The 18942-nt window shown below is 44.5% G+C and overlaps 1 protein-coding gene across 11 annotated transcripts in view; it reads left to right on the top strand.

Moving 5' to 3' along the window:
• ARHGAP24 (Rho GTPase activating protein 24) overlaps positions 1–18942 on the top strand; it is a 334825-nt gene that overhangs the window by 310905 nt on the left and 4978 nt on the right. For 10 of the 11 annotated variants that reach the window (XM_075929535.2, XM_075929536.2, XM_075929533.2 and 7 more), the window contains 4 exons: positions 2045–2177; positions 7762–7835; positions 10060–10181; positions 13295–14363. In XM_075929535.2, the coding sequence (XP_075785650.2) occupies positions 2045–2177; positions 7762–7835; positions 10060–10181; positions 13295–14363 (1398 nt within the window). The remainder of the gene's footprint in view (positions 1–2044; positions 2178–7761; positions 7836–10059; positions 10182–13294; positions 14364–18942) is intronic. The other variant, XM_075929532.2, reaches the window with a different exon arrangement.

Genomic DNA, 18942 nt, shown 5'->3' with positions numbered 1-18942 from the left:
CCAGTTCTGGGCCCCCCACTTTAGAAAGGATGTGGACCCATTGGAGAGGGTCCAGCAGAGGGCAACCAAAATGATTAGGGGGCTGAAGCACGTGACTTATGAGGAGAGACTGAGCGATTTGGGTTTGTTTAGTCTGCAGAAGAGAAGAGTGAGGGGGGATTTGACAGCAGCCTTCAATTTCCTGAAGGGAGGATCCAAAGATGATGGAGAGAGGCTGTTCACAGTAGTGACAGATGGCAGAAGGAGCAAGGTCTCAAGTTACAGTGGGCAAAGTCTAGGTTGGATATGTGGAAAAACTATTTCGCTAGAAGGGTGGTGAAGCACTGGAATGGGTTACCTAGGGAGGTGGTGGAACCTTCATCCCTAGAGGTTTTTAAGTCTCGGCTTGACAAAGCCCTGGCTGGGTTGATTTAGTTGGGATTGGTCCTGCTTTGATCCATGGGGGCTGGCCTTGATGACCTCATGAGGTCTCTTCCAACCCTATGATTCTATTTCCCAGAGTCACAGTCCTATGCAGCAAAATGTGATATATTGCCCTGCATACTTGCAGAAGTGCTGCCCCAACAGTAGACTTCCCCACTCCAAACTGATTTGCAACTGAATGGTAGCAATTGGGAACCAGCAGCTTGCAAAAAGTAACGGCAACATGCTTGTCTACCAAGACAGCAGCTCTCATTAGGGTATCCTTGCACCTCAGGTCATGGGCCAGCTCAGCACACACATCCTGGAAGGTTGCTTTACACATCCTGTAGCTACTGCTCTTCAGCCCACACCTGCATGACAGTGCAATCCCACCACTCAGTGTTGGTTTCCCTAGCCCCAAAGTGACTCTTTACTCTGCACAGTTGCTCTGTGACATCCCAATGTAATGCCACTTTGCTGCTGTCCATGTCACTCACATTATTGTCCACATCCGAGTCGTCTTCTTCTGAGTCTAAGCTGTGCTGCAATGCATGATTTCCTGTGCTGAACACAGCATAGGAGAGAAGTCTGGGATCCATGATTTCTCACTGCAGATGCTGGAGGGCATAACAAGGACTGTTTGCCCTTTTATAGTTTGAAAGTAAGCCAGAAGCCCCAGGTGGGCTGATGGGAAGCAGAGGTGGCTGATGGGATGTTTTTCATGTTCCCGAAATGTCTTGCCCTAAGTTGCGTGTTACATAGTGCTGAAGGGATGCCAGGCACTGTGGAATGCTTTCCTACATTGCTATGTTCCTTCTATCAATTGGGGAGCTAACAATGAGGCTTGAGAATGTGCTCAGTCTCTCTGTGATCCTGAGCCACTTTATTTTTATGTCTCAGTTTGTCTTTCAGAAAATGGTTCTGATGCCAGTTCACAGGGTGAGGAGTGTTTAAATCATTGGTACAGCAAAAGAAATCATGGTTCTCTATTGAAAGGTGCTATTAAAATACACAGTAATAATTATTCAGGGGAGATACTGGGAGAGTGATGTGCACCTGGGGATTTAAATACAGTTGAGAGAAGAGGAAGCTTTTATTAAATGTGTGCAATAAATGGGTTTGTGCAGAACATGTTAATATAAATTGATACCCTGCTGAGCATTGATATTGTGAAATTCAATTACATTAGAGGCAGATGTCAAGAATCTGAGCAAAATTGTTGCTTGTTATGAGAATGTAATTCTTAGTATTTAAATGTTTTGCCTAATTTCTGGTCAGGTTAAAATTAAATGTCAGCTGAATAGATGGTATTTTGCTTTCCTTATGTTGGATGTTTGTAACTGTACAAAAGGTATGATCTTCCCAGCACCCATGCTGTGCATAGTGCAATGTTTATTTTTGTAGACTAAATAAGTATTTAATAATAAATCATCATCAGAGTTATGAGAGTCTTTGTTGCAGGTATTTCCATAAAAGCTTCACAGTATAAAGAAGCTAAACCCAGATACAGGAATTGTATGTGTGTAAGGCTGAGACATTGATGATTAAGTATTGAAAAAGTTAAACCATAGACTAGAGATGATCAGCCCTGTATAGCATTTGTCAGATCTCAGCAGTAATCATTTGTATTCCATCTCCACAGCAGTACGGATGTGCACACGGTAGCATCACTGCTCAAACTGTATCTAAGAGAACTTCCAGAACCAGTTATTCCCTATGCAAAATATGAGGATTTTCTTTCCTGTGCCAAATTGCTCAGTAAGGAAGAGGAAACGGTGAGTTTTCTGGTTTGATTGTGATATATACATATAGTGGGGTTTTCTTCTAATCTGCTTTGGTTTTGGTACAGGAGCAGAGCTTGTTCTCTAGTTTTTGCATCAGATTTAATTTTTTATTAGATACACATTTTTTAACCATATAATTACGTATTTCTAATTTGGAGACTTGTAGGACTGTAGTGGAGAGGTAATCTACCCCAATCCCTTGGTCCATATTGAACTAGATATAGTTACTAGACAATTCCTGACAGTTGTTTGTCTAACCTATTCTTAAATACACCTGTGAAGGAAATTCCACAACCTTCCTAATCAGTTTGGTACAGTATGATACACATTTTTTTCTAATGACCAACCTAAACTGCAATTTAAGCTTTTTGTCCTATACTGAGAGATTAACAAGAACAATCTCTCTCCCCTCTTGTGTAAACCTGTTGGCTGTGTCTACACTGGCCCCTTTTCCGAAAGGGGCATGCTAATTTTAAACTTCGTAATAGGGAAATCCGCGGGGGATTTAAATAAAGATGTCCGCTGCTTTTTTCCGGCTTGTAGAAAAGCCGGAAAAGAGCGTCTAGACTGGCCCGATCCTCCTGAAGGTAGGAATAAGAGATCCTCCGGAAAAGGGCTTTATTCCGGAGGATCGGGCCAGTCTAGACGGAGCCATGTAGTTTAGACGTACCCTTACAGATAAGTGTGGTATTTGTAGGAGTTTCAAACTGAGAACTAAGCACAGTCAATTCCAGCACCAGCTCTGGGGTTTATGCCAGCCAGTGTTATACAGTGGCCGTTCTGGACACCCTGGACCAGTGAGGTCAGAGCCTCCCATTCAACACTGAGGCAAGCTGACCCCATTTTAGTGTCATTCTCCATCTCCTCACCACCATTATCCAGCGCTGTTAAGTATTGCACCTCTGTGGTCCAGCTCCAAGTACACGCTGGAGTAGAGGCTGAGTCATTCATCTCCCGTAGTGGCCAGTACCACTCCTGTTCCATTCTCAGCCCCGCCATTAGAGTGCTCCCCTGACACTGCAGGTGTCTTCGCCTCCACACTGGCAGGTTCCCATACAGTGGCCGTTCTGGACACCCTGGACCAGTGAGGTCAGAGCCCAGTGTCAAGGACAGCCTATGAGTACAACTCTCAAGGATTGTTAACCAAATTCCAGGAGCTGCTCCCTGCAGACTAGCACCAGGAATTTGCTGCAGTCCTGGAAAAGGGCAAAACAGTGGCCCGTGCCTCCCTCCAGGTGATGCTGGACTCAGCCAACTCAGCTACTAGAACTATGGCCACAGCCATCATGATGAGATGCAACTCATGTCTCCAAGTGTCTGGTCTCCCCGGCCGTGTCCAGACTCAGGGGTTTTTTCGGGAAAAGTAGCCTTTTCCCAAAAAAACTTCCCCTGCGTCCAGACTCAAGCCGCGTTCTTTCGAAATTATTTCGAAAGAACGCGGCTTTTCTTTCGATGGCGGTAAACCTCGTTTCACGAGGAAGAACGCCTTCCTTCAAAAGTTCTTCTTTCGAAGGAAGGCGTTCTTCAATGTAAAGAGGCCGTCTTCGAAAGAGAGCATCCAGACTCGCTGGGTGCTCTCTTTCGAAAAAGCGGATTTTTCTTTCGAAAGATCCGCCTGCAGTCTAGACGCGATCTTTCGAAAGATGCTCGAAAGAGGCTTGCAGTCTAGACATAGCCCCCCAGAAGTCCAGAACAAAATCCAGAGTATGCAGGTCTGTTCTTCAACAAGACGGACACTAGGCTGCACAGTCTAAACCAGGTGATGCCGAAGTCACTTGGCATTCACATGTCAGCATCTCAGCTCAACCATTTAGGCCGCAACCCCACCTTAGCTTCTTCCCAGGTTCCCCTTGGCGATATCATTCTTACAGTTGGGGCAGGAATAACCACCACAGGCGGCTTTCCCACTCCTTCTCAGACCAAGGCCAGGGCCACTCCAAACTGCCCTCAGGCCCCAAGTGAACTTTTGAAGGTGCACCCAAGGACAGAGCACCGGTTCATTTCCTGGATCTCTCCCCCTTTTGGAAATAACCTATCCCACTTCTACCATGTTTAGCCCATATCAATGGACAGTTAGGTCCAGAGCACAGTAGGGGTGAGATATTCTCTCCAGTTTTCTGCCCTCCCCCCTTCCATCCTTCACCTTTCCCCCCTTACAAGCAGCTCCTCAATCAGGAGGCACTGTTGCTCTTCGCAGGGGTTTCTATTCCCAGTATTTCCTTATCTGAAAGCCAAGGGAGGGCTCTGGCCCATCATGGATTTTGGAAACCTGAACATGTTCGTAATAAAGTTCAGGTTCCACATAGTCTCCTTCCGTAGATCCAGGAGACTGGGATACCGCCCTTGACATAGAGGATGCTTATTTCCCGACAACACAGTTACTATGTACATAAACACAGGCTGGTGCTTACTCCTCCCTTTAATCTCAAAGCTACCCATTGGACTTTTGCATCAAGCATTGTATCCACCTACCAGCATCCCATTTGCTGGTGGCCCAAACAATCATCTTGGCCAATCACCTCAGCCGCTCCTTCAACACCCACATGGGGTCCCTCAGGACAGATATCATCCATCTCCAGAAGTGGGGCTATTCCCCCGCGAACCTGTTTGCGATAAGGGGCAGAAGGAAGTGTCATACATTTTGCTCCTTTCAGAACCTCAGTTACAGCTCCAAAGTGGATGCATTTCACATGGCTCAGCCACCTGCTGTACACGTTGCGTCCCATCAGTACATAGAATCTTCCTCAAAATTCAGCAAGACAAGGTGGACATCACCCTTACAATGCCTTCATGGACTCGGCAGCTTTGGTTCATGATGCTGCTCAGCCTCTCAGTGGGTATACCTATAGCCCTCCTGCTCTGTCCTGACCTTCTTACCCAGAACAATGGCCAATTGCTGCACCCTAACCTTCAGTCCCTCCACCAACTAGGGTTTCAGTGTTCTTAATTGGTTAGGAAGGTCCCATTGGATACCAGAAAACCCTCCACTAGGGCAATATACTTAGCCAAGTGGAAAAGCTTTTCACTTTGGTCTCTCCATCAGGGTATTCAACCTCATGAGGCAGCCATGCCCTTGGTCTAGACTACCTTTTCACCTAAAGCATCAGCAACTGGCTCTTTCATCCATCACGGTCCACTTGGCTGTCATTTTGGCTTTCCACACAGAGGTAGGAAACAAGATCCCACTTCGCTAACACAGTAGGCTAAAAAGGTTAAACAACCGGTCCTTCAGTGGGATCTCAACCTAGTCTTGTCCTGGCTTATGGGCCTGCCCTTTGAGTCCCTGGCCCTTTTCCTACCTTTCTTGGAAAGTAATCTTCCTAATATCCATAACCTCGGGTTTCAGAGCTTCGAGCTCTCACCTGTGAACCCTCAGACATGTTTTTTTAAAAAGACAAGGTTCAACTCCGTTCCCACCTCGCCTGTCTGCCTAAGTGGTCTCCGACTTCTGTGTTAACCAGGACATTTTCCTATCTGTGTTCTTCCCAAAACCCATGCTACTTCTAAAGAGTGGGCTCTTCATTCCCTGGATGTCAGGCTTCTACATTGAACACACCAAGCCATTTCATAAATTGCCACAACTTTTTATTGTGATAGCACAAAGGATGAGGAGACTGCCTATCTCGGCCCAGCATCTCTCCTCATAGATCATGTCCTGCATCACGATCTGTTATGACCTGGCCAGGGTCCAGTTCAGGCCTAGAGAACTAGTCCATGGGGGCACAGGCTTCCTCAGTGGCATTCTTTGGGCATTTGCAGATTCAGGACATTTGCAGAACAGTGACATGGTACTTCATCCACACCTTTGCAGTGCACTACGCCATCACCCAGCAAGCAAGAGACACTGTGGCATTCGGTAGAGCAATTCTAGACAGCAGCATGTTGATCTCCAAACCCTTTTCCTTACTTACCTTTTGTAAATGTTGTTCTTTGAAATGTATTGCTCATGTCCATTCGAAATCTCACCCTCCTCCCATTTCTCCAGTTTGTCCTAATCATTTTGAATTTTAGTTCTATATTCCAAAGTACTTGCAATTACTCCCAGCTTAGTATTGTCTGAAAACTTTATAACGGAACTTTCTATACCATTCTCTAAATCGTTGATGAAGATCTTGAACAGAATCAAATCTAGGACCAATCCTTATGGGCCCCAACTCAATATGCCTTTCCTGTTAAACTGTGAACTACTGATAACTACACTCTAGAAATGGTTTCCTTTTTAGGTTATCTTTAAATGAAATCTGTGGTTCTCACAGCAATCTAAAAAGGTACCTGAGAATAAAAGAAATACTTCTATACCCATATAAGCTGCATACCATTGAATTATGGTTGAAAGTGGCATGCATTGTGTTAAATGAGTTCCATCTTGTCTGAAAGACTTCTCTTGGGTCATCTAGGTTATCGTCTTCTATTGGAGCAGGACTGCTCTTATTAGGCCTACCCAATTCTTGTTGAAGTCAACAGAAAACTATTAACTTAAATGGAAATTAACCGGAGATAAAAAGTCAATGGGATTTAGACTCTGAAAAAATTGCTTTGGGCTGATTGTCAGTCAAACATATTTGGCAAGTTGGTCTTAAATTAACTCTGGCTTCATTTACTCTAGACTGATCTTGGAAACTTTCCCTGTTGTCTATGTTTCTTAATGATGTGGAGCCAGATTTCCAACTCTGTTCTACTGGTGTGAAACTTGTGTAATAGAATGAAGGACTTGACCTATTATGCTTTCCCTACAGTAATTCAAGGCCAATATATCTTACTCTGTTGAAGTAATGGGTGAGACTGTGTCCTCCTTTTTACATCCCTCTGTGTACTTGTTGATAGCTACTACATTTCAAAGGAGGAATGCGGAAGTGCCTATTGACTAGTCGAGTAGTCGATAGAAATTCCATCGACTATTTGGCTAGTAAATAACTTGATATTTAACATCCTTGGTTCTTGCTGTGTTGAGTGATCAGTGCTAGAGATAATAAGCCATTTTTTATCCTGTTGTAATGCTGGTTTAGCAATCTGCTTGTTAGATCATTTGTTTAGTTTTTCAGTCTTCTGTGCTGGACTCTTCTGCAGTATGAATCATAAATGCTACTGTTCATCTAGATAGCTGTTTGTCTTATTGCCTTTTCTGGCATCTGCTGGGCAAACATTTGCAGTAACATGATCTTCCCATCCTAAGTTGTATTTGTTTTTGCTGATCGACTGAAATCAAACACCCTACAGTGGCTGGTAAAGCACCAAAGGCTGAATTAAAACAGCATCCAAAGGCACTGGCCGTTTCCAGTGGGCACAGAAACCAATTCCACGTTGTTCTGCTCTTCTAAATTTTAGTGAGGGGACAAACTGAAAGAATCTTATTTGACTAGTGCTAGTGCAGGCCTTGTGAGCCAGTCAAAATGTTACTTTGCCCAATTTAAATGGATACTCCAGGCTAGTGACCATAGGTTATCTGGGCGCTATTAAGAAAACATCTGTGTTTACTCCATTTCCATAAATATTTTCTATCTATTTATACCAAAATCTCAATAGTGTCATTATTATTGATTTATTGAATGCTATGAACCTCTCTTTGTTTACACAGGGGGTGAAGGAATTAGTGAAACAAGTAAAGAGTCTGCCATCTGTCAATTACAATCTGCTGAAATATATCTGTAGGTAAGTACTCTTGAAAGAAAATCACACAGGTACTTATTTTAGTGTCCTAGTAGACATTGCTTTCTGTCTGGGTGAATATATCACACAAGAAGTTTAACAAAGAGAGTCAGAGTACTGGTACATTTTACCTAACACAATCACAAGTTTGTTTATCATATTACTAATTACTAATTTACTAATAATCTATGAGTGGGATTAATGAGCAGCCCAGGCCCACCACGAAAAGCTAGGAGATATAGCTGGATAAAAGAATACCATCTTCTACCTAATTCTGTAAGGAGAAGCAGGGTTATATTTTCAGGGTGGCTAATGTAGTCAATCGAAGTTGCAAATGAAGCCCGGGATTTAAATGTCCCGGGCTTCATTTGCATGTTGCCGGGCACCGCCATTTTTTTAAGTCCCCCTTAGTTTGGACTCCGTGCCCGCGGCTACACGCGGCACGGAGTAGGTAGTTTGAATTAGGATCTCTAATTTGAACTACTGTTACTCCTCGTGGAATGAGGTGTACCGGTAGTTCAAATTAGAGATCCTAATTCGAACTACCTACTCCGTGCCGCGTGTAGCCGCGGGAACGGAGTCCGCACTAAGGGGGATTTAAAAATGGCGGTGCCCGGCAACATGCAAATGAAGCCCGGGATATTTAAATCCCGGGTTTCATTCACAACTTTGAATGCCTACATTAGCCATCCTAGTTCGAACTAGGGTGGCAGTGTAGACATACCCTTAGAGACTAGCCTGATAGCTCAAGATTATGGAATTTAATTGTACTGTTATGAACGAGCAGTCTTTTTCAGTCTACTGGCAGAGAGTACAGAAATACATGAGGGCTGCCGGTGTTCCCTGGGTATGGTATCTGTGTACTAGTTTACTAAAGAATGATATGTATGGACTCTTGTGAAAGTCTGTGTTACACTGATGTAACCATTGTGAGATGTGTATGTGTAACATGTCAGAAGGAGTGCATGCAAATATATCTGGCCTGGTGATTCAGTGAGTGTCCAGTAGAGCAGGGCTAGATACCATTGGAGTATGCTTGGAGGACTCAGGGGTTCGTGTATGCCTGTCACTAACCTGTAAAGAGAGAGTGAGGCCTGGAGGGGAGGTCTTATGTTGTGAGTATCCAAGGGTGTGACGGAGCTGACCCTAGGCAGGCAGAAAGAAGGCTCTCTTGTAGACTCAGAGACTTTAAACTTAGAATGGACCATCATGATGATGTAATCTGAGCTCATACTCATTGCAGTCCCCAAAACCGCACACACTCCTGAAATAGGCCCCTAACCTCTGGTTGAGTTATGGGAGTCCTCAAATCCTGGTTTAAAGACCTGGTTTCAGAGACTCCACCATTTACGTTAGTTTACACCTGCAAGTGACTGACTCATGTTCAGGGCTGGAAGGGAAGGGGGGAGAAAGGGCAATTGCCCCAAGGCCCAGCAACTTAAAAGGGCTCCAGGCTGCTACCATGGCAGCGGCAGTGGTCAGAGCCCTTGAAATTACTGCCAGAGCACCACATGGCACAGTCTGGGTAGTACTGAGGGCTGGCTGAGGTAGGTGCAGCATGGTCTAGGAGGTGCTGAATCCTGGCTGGTCCTTGCCTGCCGCTTCTGCCTAAGGCCCTGACCCTTCCGGGGACTCCAGAGCCAAGGACCCCTCCCCCTGTTGCCCAGGGCCCGTTGAAGAGTGTTGTCTGTCCTGCCCATGTCTCATGCTGCAGAGGAAGGCAACCTTCCCCCAGTCTTGGCCAGTCTGATCTGGGGAGGAAAATTCCTCCCCAGACCTAAATATGGGGATCAGCGAGACTATGAGTATGTTCCAGGATCTGAAGTAACTCAGAGCCCTCCCCTTCTGAAGTGCCTCAGAACCCTGGGAGGTCCAGCAAGCAGGGCCATTCCAGGGGGAATTCAGGGCCTAGGGCAGAAGTGACTAATCTGTCACTTCTGGGACCAAACTGTCACTTCTGGGGCTAGGCAATAACACCAGTCTCCCAGGCCCCTAATGCGCAGGGCCCAGAGCAATCACTCCGATTTGCTGTGCCCTAGGAACGGCTCTGCCAGAGAGCATCACAACTATAGCCAGCCCTATTTTCCAAGCTGACGACAGTGCTTTAGAGTGAGGACCTTTAAAAAAATAACGTAAGAAATTTCATACAAAAACTATAGCAATAGACCAGCATCTACCTTTGCCTTTTCTGATTTCGATGCTTACTCCTCCCTCCTCTGTTTTACAGATTCCTGGATGAAGTCCAGTCTTTTGCAGGTGTAAACAAAATGAGTGTGCAAAACCTGGCTACTGTATTTGGTCCCAACATCCTGCGGCCAAAATTGGAAGATCCTCTGACCATCATGGAGGGTGAGATACATGAAAATTGTGAACAACTTTAAATCAGGAATATAGAACTTATTTGGAATCATCAGCAGTATGTTTTGGATCGTTCATTGTCAAAAATTACTTTTGCTTGTTTGTGTGTTGGCACAACATTTTCCACTGAAATAACTTAAAATATCTACCTCGCTGAACATGCCACTGCAGAAGAAATTGAAATTTCCTTTGTAGTTCATTGACTTTGCCTGTATACAATGGCATCTTCTTACTCAACCGACCTGCCTGAGGGCACACAGAGCACAGCCAGGAATATAAGCCAGGTCTCTTGAATCCCATTCCAGGACTCTCTCCACTGGGCCACACCGTTTCTATTATTTATATCTTTGGCAATCCATTGTCAGCAACAGCATTTCACTGGTTCTGCTGTAGTACTATAAAGCCATTTTTACTGTTACTTTTCAGAGTAGAATTTAAGCAGCATGAGTGGTAAATATTATATTGTGGTAGTGCTCATGACCCAGTCTTGACTTTTCTTGATGAATCAACCCCCATAATATCCTAGGTTTAGGGCTGAAAAGTAACAGAACAGTGTTGCCCTGGTTAAAGGGCCTGTATGCCCTGTTAGGGTGTATCTAGACTACGCGGAACAGTCGAAAGAGGATATGCAAATTCTCCAGCTGGCCGGTCACCGGCAGCTGTGTGGGACTTCCCCTTCCTCCCTGCAAAAACAGCAGAGGTTTGCCGCTCGCCGCACCATTCCCCGGTGACCCCTTCTCGCCGGGCAAGGAGGCACAGGAAGTCCCACACAGCTGCCAGCGACCAGCCAGCCAGGGAAACCCAGCCGCTGGCTGTAAGTGGGGGGCGGAGGAGAAGGGAGCGAGGCATCCAGCCAGAGGGGGTCGCCGGGGAACAGCACAGCAAGCGGCGAACCTCGGCCGCTTTGCAAGGAGGCAGGGGAAGTCCCGCTCAGCTGTCAGCAAGCGGCCAGCTGGGAAAACCCAGCTGCCGGCTGCAAGCCCCCTCCCCTGTCCTCCCCTTTCCTTCCCCAGAGCCAAACACCTCCCCTCCTTGCTATAACCCAGTCCCCTTTCTCCCCCAACCTTATGTCCCAATCCTAGCTGCTAAGAAGGGCAAGCTGGAGCCGTGAGCGCAAATGCAGCCCCCACCTTTTCCATTATTTTCAATGGGAAAATTGACCCCCCCCCCCATAACATGTTTTCACTTAGCACGATCATTTTCTGTAAACTATCTGCCGTGTTAAATGAGGAATTACTGTACTACAATTGACAGGCACTTTTTCTGCTGTTGATATATATCTCTTGGTTTCTGTTGTTTCCACACCAGTTCATCTGATGAAGTGAGTTTTGCCCAAGAAAGCTTCTTTATATTTTCATTAGCCTCAAAGGGTATGTCTTCACTTGCACCCTCTTTCGAGAGAGGGATGCAAATGAAGACATTTGAAATTTCAGATGAAGCCGGGATTTAAATATCCCGTGTTTCATTTGCATATTTGCATTATGATGCTATTTTGAATAGCGCTATTTCGAAATAACAGACACTGTTAAGATTGGGTTATTTTGAGAGACTAGCCACACCCTCCTTTAAAAAATTACTTTCATTTCAATTGCTGTCTTTCAGCAATTTTTCAGTTTCTACTTTCACTTTGTATCTAATCTTTCAATTACTCAAAAAAAATACTAGAAATATATTATATTTGTATGGAGATATAATATGTGCATGACTAAAAAGGTTTTTGAAAGGAAGCTGACTCTCCCTTCACATTATTTCTTATGGTAGAATCCAAGTTGTTACATAAGCAATGTAGATCTTTACTATCCCAAAGCAAATGGACAAAACAAAACAAAAAAAGCCTCTTTGGCAAACTGAATTTTTAGTAGATGTAATTGAAGGGGGGAAAGCTCAAATATTGAATTGCAACCTGTGTAGAATGATTTGGACCACTGGGAAATTATTGATTAAAAGAGTTCAAGGTGCCATTGAAACATGCTGAGAGACTTTAAAATGGTGTTTATAAGCAACCTGACCTTGTTATTGGAAGACTCTTAATATTCCCTAATAGGCTTTTGTAAAATACCTATATGATGCCGTGCTAAACCTCATTTCCCCAAATCTAGTGTCAATGATAGTTTTGTAAATTAAAGTGAAGTTGTGTGGTGTGTGCACCATGAGTTTCTAGAGAAGGAATGTAGCCATTTATAATAACATGTAGGGAAGTGGAGTGCTGTGATTTATGTGTTACTGGCAGTCAGTTCCACATAGTGTGAAAGCATAATACACTTTACTGGTCAGTCACAGTCTCGTCTCTGAGAGTTTGTCTTCACTACGAGGTGAATCAATGTTGCAGCAATCAATTCACCGGTGGTCAATTTATTGTGTCTGCTTAGACGTAATAAATCAACCTCTGAGTGCTCTCCTGTTGACTCTGGTACTCCACAAGGCCGAGAAGAGTAGCCAGAATCAATAGGAGAGCAGCCTGCCAACCTTACTGCTTGGAAAACACCGTGATAGGTATGTCAACTTCAGCTACGTTATTTGCCTAACTGAGGTTGCGTAGGTTAGAGTAACAGTGGTGGGTGTGTTTGGGGGGGGGAAGGGGGAAGCGTTTAGAGTAGATTAGGCCTGAGTAGTTAAAGGTTTTTATATTTAAAAATCTCACACAGCTCTGACAGGCTGAAAAGTTAATGGTTGAGAAACCTTTTCCTTCGTCAGTCCCTTGGATTAGACTGGCTAGTGCTTTTCCAGATTTGAAAACAGTTATCAAAGATGTTTGAGCTTAAACTCACATGTTACAATTACATCATTTATCTTCCTGTTATTCTTAATCTCCTGTGTGATCCCAGTGGTTTTCCATTGCAGATATCGCCTCGGCATATTGGTTTTAGTTCCCCGCCATGATAATATCTCCTTTTAAAGATTATTGGCTGTGGTGTAGCTCTTTTCCTCCCCTTCACTGACTACCCACAACTGCAAGTTCTTTGCTGGGGGGAGAGAGGGGGGAGCAGCTGCTAACAGGAATGGGCAAAGCCTTGACTCTACTCCCAAGATGTTGGCCAGTGCCCCGGAACCAGTGCAGTGTGGGTACAATGGTGCACCAGCAAACATCATTTTCTTTTTTCCAGGTACTGCAGTAGTCCAGCAGCTGATGTCAGTGATGATAAGTGAACATGAACAGCTATTTCCTAAGGACACAGACCTTCAACCAGGGGAGGAGGTGTGCAATAATAACAATGAGATCCAGAAGAAAATGATCATTGGTCAGCTCCAGAACAAAGAGAACAATAACACCAAGGAGACAGCAGTGAGAAGTTGTTCTTGGGACACACCTGAGCCTCTCCAGAGGGGCAGCATGGACAATGAGTCTCCTGCAATGCTGCCAGGGAGCAAGTCAAACAGTCCAAGGAACAGCATTCACAAATTTGATGTCACAAGAAGCCCACCCCTCATGGTGAAGAAAAACCCAGCCTTTAATAAAGGCAGTGGCATAGTCACTAATGGGTCCTTCAGCAGCTCTGTGGAGGGCCATGAGAAAACCCAGACCTTACCAAATGGTACCCTGCAGGCCAGGAGAACATCATCCCTGAAAGGACCAGTGACTAAAATGGGTACGCACAGCATGCAGAATGGAGGTGTGCGAATGGGCATTTCAAGCACGGATGTGCACAGCAACTCCCTGAACAGCCGAAACCTGGCCTGGATGCCCAATGGGTATGTGACATTGAGGGACAGTAAACAAAAGGAACTGGTGAGTGACTTGGGCCAGCATAACAGACTCTCCACCTATGACAATGTCCACCAGCAGTTCTCCATAGTGAACTCAGAGGATAAACAGAGCATTGATAGTGCAACCTGGTCCACATCCTCTTGTGAAATATCCCTACCCGAACAATCCAACTCATGTCGATCGTCTACTACCACCTGCCCTGAGCAAGACTTTTATGGGGGGAATTTTGAAGACTTGGTGCTTGATGGACCACCACATGAAGAGCTCTCCAACCAAGGAGACTGTGAGAGCAAAACTGACCGAAGAAGTACGGGAGGACACAGTAGCCGGGCCACCAGCAGCAGCGATAACAGCGAAACATTTGTTGCAAACAACACAAGCAATCACAGTGCTCTGCACAGCCTAGTGTCCAGCTTAAAGCAAGAGATGGCTAAACAGAAGGTGGAGTATGAAACAAGGATAAAGAGGTAAGATGTTATCTCTCTGTAATACATACTAACTGTATAAATGAGAGACAGAGTAATTGTCTTACGCTCCCACGACCCAGTGAATTTGAACATAAAAATTGGTAGTAGGGATGGAGAAACCACTTCAATAAAATATGAGCCCACCTGAACCTTTTCCTCCTAATTCAGATCAAACTTGGTTCAACATTGGAAAAAAAATCATGACCCTTTCTTTCCATGATGTGTATTTGCATATACGTGCACCTCATGTTCCCAAGTCAAGTTCAGCTGCAGAAGCACTGGGATAGCATGAGAATAGTTGTTTTCAAATTGGTTTACCATAGTAATATAAGCACATGAAATCTCACTAAAGAATCTGTTTCCATATGATTCCCAGCCTAAATTTGCTGATCCAAGGAGGTATGGAGAGTTCACATAAAGGTTTGGGAAGATCTTTAAATGTCAGGGTGCCCATCCAAATCAACTTCTAACCTTTTTGAGGGTTGTATGGAAGTAGCTAATGTATGGGAGTAAATCATTGTGCACTAAGGCTGTGTCTAGACTACATTCCTCTGTTGGCAGAGGGATGTAAATGAAGCACTTCAAAAGTGCAAATGAAGCCGGGATTTAAATATCCCGTGCTTCATTTGCATAATCACGTAATGGAGCTCTTTCGAAAAAGCGCTATTTCGAAATTGAAACCGCAGTCTAGAGGTTTACAGGATCTTTCGAAAAAGCGCCCTGTTTTCGAAAGAACAGCATCTAGACTGTGGTTTCAATTTCGAAATAGAGCTTTTTCGAAAGAGCGCCATTACGTGATAATGCAAATGAAGTGCAGGATATTTAAATCCCGGCTTCATTTGCACTTTCAAAGTGCTTCATTTACATCCCTCTGCCGACAGAGGGATGTAGTCTAGACGTAGCCTAAATGCTTCAGAGGAAACATCATGGGAGACAGGAGAGATTCCAGAGGACTGGAAAAGGGCAAATATAGTGCCCATCTATAAAAAGGGAAACAAGAACAACCCAGGAAACTACAGACCAGTTAGTTTAACTTCTGTGCCAGGGAAGATAATGGAGCAAGTAATTAAAGAAATCATCTGTAAACACTTGGAAAGTGGCAAGGTGACAGGGAACAGCCAGCATGGATTTGTAAAGAACAGATCATGTCAAACCAATCGGATAGCTTTCTTTTATAGGATAACAAGTCTTGTGGATAAGGGAGAAGCAGTGGATGTGGTATACCTAGACTTTAGTAAGGCGTTTGATACGGTCTTGCATGATATTCTTATCAATAAACTAGGTAAATACAACTTAGATGGCTACTATAAGGTGGGTGCATAACTGGCTGGATAACCGTACTCAGAGAGTAGTTATTAATGGTTCACAATCCTGCTGGAAAGGCATAATAAGTGAGGGTTCCACAGGGGTCTGTTTTGGGACCGGCTCTGTTCAATATATTCATCAACAATTTAGATATTGGCATAGAAAGTACGCTTATTATGTTTGCAGATGATACCAAGCTGGGAGGGGTTGCGACTAATCTGCAGGATAGGGTCATAATTCAAAATGACCTGGACAAATTGGAGAAATGGTCTGAGGTAAATAGGATGAAGTTTAATAAAGACAAATACGCTAAGTGACGCAAGATGGGATGAAGATGGACAGCCCATGGTGGGTAAAGAACAGGTTAGGAACTATTTAGAAAAGCTAAACATACACAAATCCATGGGTCCGGACTTAATGCATCAGAGGGTACTGAGGGAGTTGGCAAATGTCATTGAGGAGCCTTTGGCTATTATCTTTGAAAAGTCGTGGAGATCGGGAGAAATCCCAGATGATTGGAAAAAAGCAAATGTAGTGCCCATCTTCAAAAAAGGGAAGAAGGATGATCCAGGGAACTATAGGCAGGTTAGTCTTACCTCGGTTCCTGGAAAAATCATGGAAGGGATCCTTAAGGAATCCATTTTGAGGCACTTGGATGAGAGGAAAGTGATTAGGAATAGTCAGCATAGATTCACAAAGGGCAAGTTGTGCCTGACAATTCTGATTAGCTTCTATGATGAGTTAACTGGCTCGGTGGACATGGGAAAGTCAGTGGATGTGATATACCTTGACTTTAGCAAGGCTTTTGATACAGTCTCGCACAATATTCTTGCCAGCAAGTTAAGGGAATGTGGATTGGATAAATGGACAGTAAGATGGATAGAAAGATGGCTAGAAGGCCAGGCCCAGCGGGTAGTGGTCAACGGCTCGGTGTCAGGATGGCGGTCGGTTTCTAGCAGAGTGCCCTAAGGTTCGGTTGTAGGACCGGTTTTGTTCAATATCTTTATTAATGACCTGGATCAGGGGATGGATTGCACCCTCAGCAAGTTTACGGATGACACTAAGCTGCGGGGAGAGGTAGATATGCTTGAGGGAAGAGATAGGGTCCAGAGTGACTTAGACAAATTGGAGGATTGGGCCACAAGAAATCTGATGAGGTTCAACAAGGACAAGTGCAGAGTCCTGCACTTGGGACGGAAGAATCCCAAGCATAGTTACAAGCTGGGGACCAACCAGTTAAGTAGTAGTTCTGCAGAAAAGGACCTGGGGGTTACAGTGGATGAGAAGCTGGATACGAGTCAAAAGTGTGCCCTTGTAGCCAAGAAGGCTAATGGTATATCAGTGATAGAAATGTAGCCGTGTTAGTCTGGTGTAGCTGAAACAAAATACAGGACTATGTAGCACTTTAAAGACTAACAAGATGGTTTATTAGATGATGAGCTTTCGTGGGCCAGACCCACTTCCTCAGATCAAATAGTGGAAGAAAATAGTCACAACCATATATACCAATGGTATATTAGGTTGCATTAAGAGGAGCATTGCCAGCAGATCCAGAGATGTCATTATTCCCCTTTATTCGGCTTTGGTGAGGCCACATCTGGAGTATTGTGTCCAGTTCTGGGCCCCCCACTACAAAAAGGATGTGGACGCATTGGAGAGGGTCCAGCGGAGGGCAACCAAAATGATTAGGGGGCTGGAGCATATGACTTATGAGGAGAGGCTGAGGGACGTGGGTCTGTTTAGTCTGCAGAAGCAAAGAGTGAGGGGGGATTTGATAGCAACCTTCAACTTCCTGAACGGAGGTTCCAAAGAGGATGGAGAGAGGCTGTTCACAGTAGTGACAGATGGCAGAACAAGGAGCAATGGTCTCAAGTTGTGGTGGGAGAGGTCCAGGTTGGATATTAGGAAGAACTATTTCACTCGGAGGGTGGTGAAGCACTGGAATGGGTTACCTAGGGAAGTAGTGGAGTCTCCATCCCTAGAGGTGTTTAAGTCTCGGCTTCACAAAGCCTTGTTCGGTTGATTTAGTTGGAATTGGTCCTTCCTAGAGCAGGGGTCTGGACTTGATGTCCTTCTGAGGTCTCTTCCAGTTCTATGGTTCTATGATTCTATGATTCTATGAAATGCAAAGTGCTCCACTTAGGAAGGAAGAATCAGTTACATACATACAGAATGGGAAGCGACTGTCTGGGAAGGAGTATGGCAGAAAGGGATGTAGGGGTTATAGTGGCCCACAAGTTGAATATGAGTCAGCAGTGTGATGCCGTTGCAAAGAAAGCAAACATGATTCTGGGATGCATTAACAGGTGTGTTGTGAGCAAGACACGAGAAGTCATTCTTCCTCTCTACTCTGTGCTGGTTAGGCCTCAATTGGAGTATTGTGTTCAGTTCTGGGCACCGCATTTCAAGAAAGATATGAAGAAATTGGAGAGGGTCCAGAGAAGAGCAACGAGAATGATTAAAGGTCTAGAGAACATGACCTATGAGGGAAGGCTGAAGGAATTGAGTTTGTTTAGTTTAGAAAAGAGAAGATTGAGGTGGGACATGATAGCAGTTGTCAGATATCTAAAAGGGTGTCATAAGGAGGAGGGAGAAAACTTGGGGTACGTCTAGACTACATGCCTTTGTCGCCAGAGGCATGTAGTCTAGACGTACCCTTGTTCATCTTGGCCTCTGGGGATAGAACAAGAAGCAATGGGCTTAAACTGCAGCAAAGGAGGTTTAGGATGGACATTAGGAAAAACTTCCTAACTGTCAGGGTGGTCAAAAACTGGAATAAATTGCCCAGGGAGGCTGTGGAATCTCCATCTCTGGCGATATTTAAGAGTAGGTTAGATAACTGTTTATCAGGGATGGTCTAGACAGTATTTGGTCCTGCCATGAGGGCAGGGGACTGGACTTGATGACCTCTCGAGGTCCCTTCCAGTCCTAGTATTCTGTGATTCTATCTCTTCAGTGAACAGGGCCAGTTGTTCCCAGCTAAGATAGTGGGGAGAATTTCATTCTGATACCAGTTTATGCCATAAACTTGGATGACAGGGGGCCATGCCTAGAGAAGCTCCGTTCGGCATTTTTTTCATGTTAAGTATTGTTGAGCCTTTTCAATCTTAATGAACCTATTTAATTTAATAACATCTTGCAACAATGCATACTCTAGGTTAATTGTGTTTGCATAACATGATTACCTTTTATTCATGTAACATGTGTGTGTCCTGCCATTGAATGACAGCTGCAAACAAGGCTCTTTTTAACTGGTTGTGACTTAGAGATGATA

The sequence above is a fragment of the Pelodiscus sinensis genome, chromosome 4 (genome assembly GCF_052426305.1).
Source record: "Pelodiscus sinensis isolate ZL-2025 chromosome 4, ASM5242630v1, whole genome shotgun sequence".
NCBI classification, from domain to species: Eukaryota; Metazoa; Chordata; order Testudines; family Trionychidae; genus Pelodiscus; species Pelodiscus sinensis.
This window is presented reverse-complemented; position numbering and strand designations above follow the sequence as displayed.